Source organism: Mustela lutreola, chromosome 10, assembly GCF_030435805.1.
Source record: "Mustela lutreola isolate mMusLut2 chromosome 10, mMusLut2.pri, whole genome shotgun sequence".
Classification (NCBI taxonomy): Eukaryota; Metazoa; Chordata; class Mammalia; order Carnivora; family Mustelidae; genus Mustela; species Mustela lutreola.
Genome location: NC_081299.1, coordinates 45588611 through 45598285, shown reverse-complemented (window position 1 = coordinate 45598285; position 9675 = coordinate 45588611). Strand labels below are relative to the sequence as shown.

The following is a 9675-nucleotide window of genomic DNA, read 5'->3' as shown; positions in this document are numbered from 1 at the left end:
GCAAAAAAACCAAAACAAAAAAACCCTTCCCCGACAACCCCCACCCCCAACACCTGCACCAGAAAAACAAAACTACTTTACAGTCAGCCAGACCTAGGTTCAGGCCCTGATTCTGGGGACCACAGGCAGGTTATAGGATTTCTATGAGCCCCAGTGTCCTCACCATTTAAACGGGAATAATAGCTTCTCCCAAGTGTGTGGCAGGATTTAATATAAGAACATGTCCACAGGCTTAGATAGGGTCAGCCCCCAGACAGGTGCTGTGTTATAGCAGCTCCCTTTCTGGCCCCCACTGTACTGTCCTGCAAGCTTAGGGACGCTCTGTCCCCTGTGGGAGCCTTGGGTGAAGTTAAGTAGCCATCTGAGGGGCGGGGCGGGGCCAAGGCTGTTATTCACGGAGATTACATTGTCCAGCCTGAGCATTTTGTTCTAACAGGAGTCCTGCCACCCGCTTCTTCAGCAGCTCCCCCGTGCCTCAGGCACAAAGTAAACTCCTCCAGAGAGTGACTGTTGGACCAGCCTGGGGTAGAGCCGCTTGCTGCAAAGGGCGGGTTTGGTGGGTCCTAGGTGAGAGAGGACCCCTTCCCTGCTGCAGCTGTCCGGCAAAGTTTGGCAGATGGAGTGTGGACGGTGCCCAGCCAGTGCTGGGAAAGCTCCAGTCCCCAGAGAGGGAGGAGCCGCTCCCCAGGTGGGGCAGGTGGGGCACCTGAGCTCAGGTGTGTCCCGGGCTCTGGGAGGTGATTGCTCCCTGGCTAGTGCCAACAAACCAAAGCGGACTCTTGGCCCCAGGATACAGCTCTGGGAAACTGCTTTTGTCTCACAGACTCTGCCTCGGAGGAAGGCCATGGAAGGGGTAAGGCGGGTCAGTTCCATCTCCGCTTTCTCTGTGTCCTTTCTAGAGCCTGCCCACGGCTGTGGGAAAGGGCTGCCTCTGCCTCCTGGAGAGGAGCAAACACATGTGCTGCTTGTGCAGTGCAAGGTGGTTCGCCCTGGCCTTGCTCCAGGGTGAGGGGACTTGGGGGGTGGAGCGTGAACGGTGTGCCCCCTGCCACCTCCGGGGGTGAGGGAGCTAGGGCCTCTGGGGAGTGGTGGCATGAGGGGTCCTAACTCTCACTGCCCTTCCCCCACTGGGTTTCAAACCTATCCCCCCAGCCTGGGGCTATGTGCCTGTTGGATTTTCTCTGTTTGTTTGCCCTTGTGGGCCCTGCTGGTCCCCCTGGTGATCAGCGGGTTTCCTGGTCAGAGGGCCGGGCTGCCCCGTGCTCTTTGGTGGCTGTGGCTTTACCGTGAGCTCTGTTCCTCATTAGCTGTGTGGTCTGGGGCAAGCGAGTTCCTCCTCCTGCGTCCCCTGTGTTCCTCACTCATAAAATAGGATGACTATTAGAGTAACTAGTTGGTGAGATTATTGGAAGTGCTTGTAAAATTAGAGATGACCCTGGGCTGGTGCCCAGCGCCAAGCCAGGTGGACCCGCGTTCCTGCACGGCGGTGCGCTGTTGGCGTGGTTGCAGAATTCCTCAGCAGAATGCCCTCCTCTCTTTCCTTCTCCAAGTCTCTACTCCCCTCTTTTCCCTTCTTCAAATTCCATTTCTTTCCAAGGTGGGGGGCAGGGAAGTGTTTTTTTCATATGTTCTTTATTAGACATTTGGAGTCAAGTCGTTTTCTCCCATGAATCATCTGGATTCCCTTCCCCGAGGTTTGGTTTGAAGTTGGGGGGTGGGGGAGGGACACATCTCCTCTGTCAGCCATCAGGAAACAGCTCCCTTTTGTCCCGCCCGGGGCAGGAGACCCGTCTCTCTGGCTGATCAGTCCAATCAGCTGAGTTTGGAGAAGAAGGAGCAAGGGCACGCTGGTATTCCATCTCCCTTCTGAATTCTCTCCCCCTAACCTGTGGCTCAGCAACGGCTGAGAAACTCCTCCTTGATGTGGAAATGTCAGGCTGAATGGAGTTAGTGTGGTCGTAAGAAAGAGAAGGTGACATATTTTGCCCTCTCTGATCTACTGAGGTGTGCACTGGCATCCGTTGGAGTCTATCTACATATTAGCACAGTTAGATCAATACCATTGGCCCCATTTTGGTGGTGGTTGCTGTTTGGTTTTTGCCAAGAGAGGAAACTGATGGTCAGAATGTCACTTACCCCGCATCCTACAGCGAGTTGGTAGCAGTGCTGGAACAGGAGGGGGGCTGGTCAATAACAAATATGGAGTGCCAGCTGTAAGCCAGGGATCGCAGGCCAGGATTCCAACAGGCCAGCCAGTGAAATGTTAGGCAATTGAGAAAAAAAAGTACAAAAGGGCATGTTAGCTAATGTCGTGATGCAACTTTTTCTGCTCATGCAAAGGAAAAAAATATCAGAGCAATATGGGTCATTTCTCATCTTGGAGGATTTTGTTTTGTTTTTAAGAAGTTGACAAAATATTCATCAGTGCCACCTGTGTGTACCGAGCCCCTGCACTGTCAGGTGTTGGTGGATGAAGCCGTGAGCCAACCAAAAATGCTGCCTTTATAAAACCTATTCTAGCAGAGGAAACTACAACAAATATATATATTTATTTTTTAAATCATACACATATATATTAAATATATATTTAAATATACATAAATATATGTCATATATAACACATTATATATAGCATACATTATGTAATATATAATATACATTACACAACACACATTATACATAAAATACATATTATGCACATATAATAGGTGAAATGGCAGTGATTACAATGTAGAAATGGAAAGCAGGGAAGGGTTTAAGGATGTTGAGAGAGCAGGCAAGGCTATTTTATTTGTTTAAAGATTTATTTGTTTTAGAGAGAGCGTGTACACGAGTAGGGGGAGGGGATGAGGGAGAGAGAATCTCCAGCAGAACCCCCAACCCCCAACTGAGTACAGATCCCAATGGGGGGATCCTGAAATCATGACCTGAGGTGAAATCAAGAGTCAGATGCTTAACCCACTAAGCCCCCCAGGTTCTCCCAGGGTAAGGCCATTCATTGTAAATGGGATCGTTTTGAGAAAGGCATCCACAGGTGACATTTGAGCAGAAACTGAAGGTAGTAAGGGAGTTGGCCATGTGGGTGTCTTAGGGGAAAACTTTCTACAGAGAGAGAACAGTAAATGCAAAGGCCCTGAGAAGCTTGTCAGTGTGTTCAGGGGTAGCAAAATGTCCTGAATGGCTGGCCTGGAGGAAGCAGAGAGTGGTCAGATCATGCAGGGCCCCGGCACTTCTGCCTTTCCTCTGGGAGCGGAAGCTCTGTCTGAATGTTGTGAGTGCTGTAATGGAATGGTCCAGCTTGGATTTTCAAAGGATCACCTGGTTGTTGTTTTGAAAATAGATGAGAGGGAGAACAAGAGCAGACTCTGGCTGACTTGTGAGGAGGTGATAGCCCTCCTCCAAGCAAGAGGGCGTGGTGATGCAAGCCAGGGTTTTCGCAGTAAAGGTGACCAGAAATGCTCATGTTGGGGGTACAGCACCAACGTAGGGTCAGAAGAATTTACTGATGGAGTGGATAAAAAAATGTGGGGGGTGGGCGGGGAAAGAGGACTCGTCCATGACTTCAAGATGCAAAGCCTGAGCCCCTGGAAGAATCTGAGTGAGTTGACTTAGGATGGAACCTGTTTGCAAGATGTCCAAGAGTTCGTTTTACTTTTCCACAAAATTGTGGGATATGGAGAAATGACTGTTGCTTTGGGCAGCTCAGTTTGGGAGTGGTTTCTTCTGCGTCAATAGATATCTGAACGATGAGATATCCTTCGCTGTTTTTAGTCCTAAAAAAAGTATCCTTCTCCCCCATAGGTAGAAGTCTCGAGAGAATTCTGTAAGAATGTGCTTTATTATACAGTTTAGGCATCCAGACAGAAAGGTTGAGGAGTCTTCTCCAGAGCTGTCATGAAAGGATGCCTCGGTGATCTCCCCCAGCCACAGAGATTTGTACTTATGCACGGGGTCTTGGCAAGAGAAACGCTTGCACAGCACTTTTTGTTTTTGTTTTTAAAATATTTTACTTATTTATTTGACAGACAGAGATCACAAGTAGGCAGAGAAGCAGGCAGAGAGAGAGGAGGAAGCAGGCTCCCTGCGGAGCAGAGAGCCCGATGCGGGGCTCAATCCCAAGACCCTGGGATCATGACCTGAGCCAAAGGCAGAGGCTTTAACCCACTGAGCCACCCAGACACACCTACAAGAGCATTTTGTTTTTTGGGGTTTTTTTTGTTTTTTGTTTTTGTTTTTTTAAAGATTTTATTTATCAGAGAGAGAGAGGGGGAGAGAGCGAGCACAGGCAGACAGAATGGCAGGCAGAGGCAGAGGGAGAAGCAGACTCCCTGCTGAGCAAGGAGCCTGATGTGGGACTCGATCCCAGGACACTGGGATCATGACCTGAGCCGAAGGCAGCTGCTTAACCAACTGAGCCACCCAGGCGTCCCTACAACAGCATTTTGAACTGGGAATGCTTTTCAGTCAGGATGCTTACCAAATGGCACTTGAGTCTTGATGAATGAGCCTTGAAGTTGTAGTTGAAAGACCTGTATTGATGTTTACCTCTGCCTCTTACTAGTCAAGTGATTTCAAGCAAGTCCTTGAATAATAAAAGGTAGGATCTGGGAGATTTCTCAAAGCCCAAGCAGACTAACAACTCCCATTTCAGAGATGGGGAAGCTTGGGGCCCACGGGGAAACGTGGCCACACCCGTGGTGACCGCTTCCTCACTGTGCCACACATACAGTGAATGCCCCATGACTGTTCTCCTTGGTTTTGAGGCATCAGTCACAGCAGCCATCTAGTCACTCCAGTCTTGCAAGAGAGAATGTCAAGAAAACAGACAATTTGGGTACTAAATGAAAAGCGGAGTGATGAAGATATCTAAGTTTTGACAGGAAGCACTCAAAATGGATGCTTAACCCAAAGTGGGGATCATCCCAGGCTCATTAGAAAAATTGGTGAGAGATGGAGGAAGGAGAGATGGGGAGGAGGGAAGGGGACATGAGAGGGTGGATAGATAGGGAGAGGGAGGGAGACAGAGACAGGGAGACACAAAGACAGGGAGAGACAGAGACAGAGAACAGAGCCAGAGCCAAATTCCCAGAGGGCCAGATATCCAAAGACTGAATAGCATGTTCTCTTTGTCCTCTAAGCCAAGAGCGCCCGGAAGGGTCTTCACCTCCAGGATGGGAAGAGTGAACTAAATGTCACCCTTGACGTTTCCTTGCCCTCTGACATTCTGGCACCACGGGGCTTTTTCAGAGTCAAGGGTGGCTTATTTTTGACAGAACTGAGTCTAGAACCCAGTTCTGAATGCCTGTAGAACTCCTTCGCAAGCCCTCAAGTGCAACTTCAGCGGGGTTTTATTTTGTTTTTTTGTTTTTTGTTTTTTTCCTGGATCATCTGATTTTTAATGAGTAAGTCACAAGACAGGGTATGTGTTAAGAGAAGAAAAGAAAAAAGAAAAGTGGCCCAGCCCATGGAGAGGGATAGTACTGGAAAGGACTGTCTCCTATTAAGAGCTTGTTCTGGGGAGAGCAGAGTGCACTGGGGATTAAGATCAGATTGCCAGGGTGAGGTTTCTTGTGAGTTCCAGAAGAATCTCTGCAAAGGGGAATAGGGAAGCTCACTCCGCCATTCACAGTTCTGCAAGACTGGCCCCATCACTTCTGTCTATGCACTCCATCCTCCTGCCCCTCCCCCGGCCCCTTGTGCCCCAGTCTGGCATCTCCCCATGTACACATTTCTTTCCAGAATGCTGATTTCTACTCTAAGACTCTACACAGCTAACACCTCCCTGAGAAACCTGCCCCAGACCCTTGGTCACAGATGGTCTCTCCTCACCTTGCAAGAGCTCAGCCCTTGAAGCAGACCCCATCCAGGTCTGGACTAGGAGCTCCCAGAGAGCAGGGATAGGTTTTACTCACAGACGCAGCAAGGCACGGACCCCGAGCAGCCTGACTGGTCTCCTTTTCTGGCTCTGCCATTTACTAGCTGTTTGGCCTCGAGCAAGTTACTGAATCGCTCTGTGGCCCCATTACCTCACTTGTAAAGGGACATAATGGTATTGACTTCTTAGCGGTCAACTAGGTTTAAATAAGTTAATACATACCAAGAGCTTGAACAGCTCCCAAAGGCAGGTGATTCTACACACTAAAATATTAGTTATCATCGTAATGAACTGCTGTGTCTTGAATTGCGTCCCATCCTCCAAAATCCATACCTCGAAATCCTAACCCTTAGTATTTCAGAAGTGAGCTTATTTGGAGATTGGGTCTTTACAGAGGTAAGTGAAATTGAGGTTATTAGGGCAGGCCTCCTCCAATATGGCTGCTGTCCTTATAATAGGAAGAGTATGGACATAGAGAAAGACCCAAAGGGAAGTCAGGGAGGAATCCATACAAGCCATGGAGAGAGGCCTGGCAGGCCTTCTCTCGAAGCCCTCAGAAGGAACCAACCCTGCCCACAGCAGGGTCTGGGCCTTCTTCTAGTCTCCAAAACTGTGAGGCAGTCAATTTCTGTCTCTCCAGCCGTGTAGCCTGGTGCACCTTGTTAGGGCAGACCCACCACACTCCTACATGGAGCTTCTCAGCTAATTAACTAAGAGGTAATGAGGATACTCTGTAGCCTCCCCTTACCAATCTGGGAGGTGTTTTGCACCATGTTGTTATTTTGACCGCTCTGTAAACAGCAGCTGTGCTTAGCTCTGCGGAGAAGAAATCTGAGAAGTATTTATTACCACTCGGCATGGGAAATGGACGGCAGGGCTCCGGGGACCATGGTCACGATTCCTCCCTGATCACTGACTCGTGGATTGGGTTTTTCTCGTCTGTAAAAATCTCAAGTGGCAGACTCTGGGGATGGTTTTTAAAGATTAACCCTAACCTTCTCTGAGGAAGCACCAAATACAAAAAAGTTACAAATACTGTGCTTCAGAAACAATAAGCAATTTTGGGATCCTAATACTGGAAAAACTCAGTTTTTCTTATTGCTCTTCCCTATTGCTATGAATACTACTGTTTCCATCTCCACTTCATCACTGAGACAGAATCAGGAATTGAACTCCTACTTGACTCCAGAGACCCAACTGTTTACCTAGTATTGGTGCAGGACCCACCAATGTATGCATTATTTCATTTAAACCTCACAGGACACATGAGCTAGAGATGATCCTCATTTTAGAGGAAGAAACAAGTTCTTTAGGGTTGCATGATTTCATCATCATTATTAATGGTAGCAGCTGACCCTGATTGCTTCTGTATGTTAGGCATAATTCTAAGGGCTTTATATGTATTAACTCACAGCAGTACTAGAGTAAGCACTGCTGTTGGAGGGTGTGTAGTTTGCTGAAGGACACACAGCCAGTCGGTGACGACCCTGGGATTCCAGACCAGAGCTGGAGGTTTCAAGGATGCTTTCTGCAAGGGTTCCTCTTTCCCCAGAACCTCCTGGATATTGGTATCATGCTGCCGAAAGTACAGAGCTAGCTAAAAACGGAGAGGCACCTAAGGCACCAAAGCTATTAAACCCAAGAACGCAATTTGCCTCTGAGTGTCCGCTTGGGAGGATAAAACAACCCACAGGTAGAATGACCTAGTCAAACCGTTCTTGCTGTCCCTCAAGACTCTTTTTCATAAAAAGCGCCCTCCCTTCATGCCATGAATTCACAATAAAAACCTATGAGAACTCTCCCAGCAGAAAATCAGAGCCTGGCATCACCCTTCACATGAAAGGTCACTTGAAGTCTCGCTATAGCTGTTGGGCACCTTCCCAGTCAACACTGTGAGCTACCAACAGGTGAAGCTACCATCAGGGACTATAAACCTCCCATAGCTTTACTGTTGCTGTGGAAGTACTTAACTGACTTTTAGCTTCACAAGACTGATGTGGAAAAACATATTCAAATTCTAGACTCCCTGTTGGGAACGTTTGCCATAAAACTCTGTGTTCTGCCCCAACCCAGGAAGGCAGTATGGGCTGGGGTGGGGGGCGCTGTGAAGAATCCCACGTCTTGCCCTTCCATACCCCCAGCACTGGGCGAGATAGGGTCCTATCCTCGCAGGGGAAACTGTGTAGTACAGGTGAGGTCATGGACAGGGCTTCCACAATTTCAAGTTTAGGCTCCACGTCTTGGGATACGAACCATCAGATCAGATTTCCTGCGTGAAATGTTAGATTGCCAATACATGGGTGTATCTTATTAAGATCATTCAAAGGTTTACAGGAAAGGCCTTTATCTCATTCAGTTCTCCCACCAGACAGGTTGGAAAAGTCCTGTTTCAGGAACCAGTCTTGGCAGGTTGTCCCTGTGACTTGGGGCAAGTCTCCAGAATCTTCATCTGTAAGACGATGGGTGGAATCAGAGGGTCATCAAGCACCACTCTGAGCGCTGACGTTAAAAGATTTTATACCTGGAGATGTATGGCTCATGCGGAGGTCAAGAAAATGAGTGGTGCTTGTTCTATTTGCTGGTAAACCCAAGGTTTTACTCCAGGTAGAATTTGAGACAACTTTTGGCTTAATTGTCTCCATGTTTGTTTATGCTTCTCTGGCTAGTGAGTTCAAAATGGAGTCTGATGGTCCTGAGTGTCTAAGAGCCTCAAGTCAAGCATTTGGTTCAAATTCTAGCTCCTTGACTTTCAAGCCATGTGTTGAGTCACGAATGGAGAGCCCTGAGTAAGCATAAGGAAGCAGAACGCCCTCCAGCTCCCATTAGGCTGTTAAAGTGTGTGTGTGTGTGTACACGAATGTGTGTGTGCACAAGAGCAACCTTTAGGTTAAATCACGGAGATTAGGTGTTGCTAGGTTACAACAAAACCAAACCTAACCTAACCACTATATGCTGCAAAGTTTTGTTTACAGAGCAAGTATGTTAGTTTCCTATTGCTCCTGTGAAAAATGACCACAAAGTCATTTGTAAGTAGCTTAAAGCACCACAAATTCATTCTCTTACAGTTTGGGAGGTTAGGAGTCTCCAGAAGGTCCGTAGCGCTGCGCTCTTGGAGGCTGTTGGGAGGAATCGTTTTCCTTGACTTTTTCAGTTCAGAAGTCACTCACATTCATGGGTCTGTGACCCCTTCCCCAGCAGCAGAGCACCATCTCTTCTCTCTCACTTCTGCTTCCATCCTTACATCTTCTAAGACTCTGATCTGCACCCCCCCTTCCTTATAATTACACTGTCCCCACTTGGTGCTCCAGGAGAGTCTCCCCATGTTGAGAGCTTTAATGCTATCACATTTCCAGATCTCCTTTACCATATAAGGTAATCTACCCCGTGTTCTGGGGATTAGGGCAAGGACATCTTCGGGAGAAGGCATTATTTAGCCTCCCACATTTGTAGACTATCATGACCATCATTCACCCCAAAGCTATCTTATTTTTCAGAGAGTGTGCCACATTTGTTTAAAAAAAAAAAAAAGGTATGTAAATAGCTAATTTCTTCCATTTCAGATCATAAATTCCATAGGAAGAGACCATGCTTATTAGTCACTGTTCTCTCTGGTGATGTCTTGAATTGTTAACAACAATGATGACAATGGATAGCACTGTAGGGGCTAGGCCCTGTGCTTAGCTCTTCCTATGAATAATATAATTTAATCTGCATAGGGGTGCCTGGGTGGCTCAGTGGGTTAAGCATCTGACTTTGGCTCAGGCCATGATCTCGGGGTCCTGGGATCAAGCCCCACATTG

General features: G+C 47.8%; 1 protein-coding gene across 1 annotated transcript in view; it reads left to right on the top strand.

The window, feature by feature from the left end:
* The first annotated feature begins 462 nt into the window (after window positions 1-462).
* Window positions 463-9675, top strand: part of FYB2 (FYN binding protein 2) — a 121718-nt gene continuing 112505 nt past the window's right edge. Inside the window, exon 1 of the mRNA XM_059135254.1 lies at window positions 463-853. Coding sequence (XP_058991237.1) covers window positions 617-853 — 237 coding nt within the window. The 5' untranslated portion in view covers window positions 463-616. The remainder of the gene's footprint in view (window positions 854-9675) is intronic.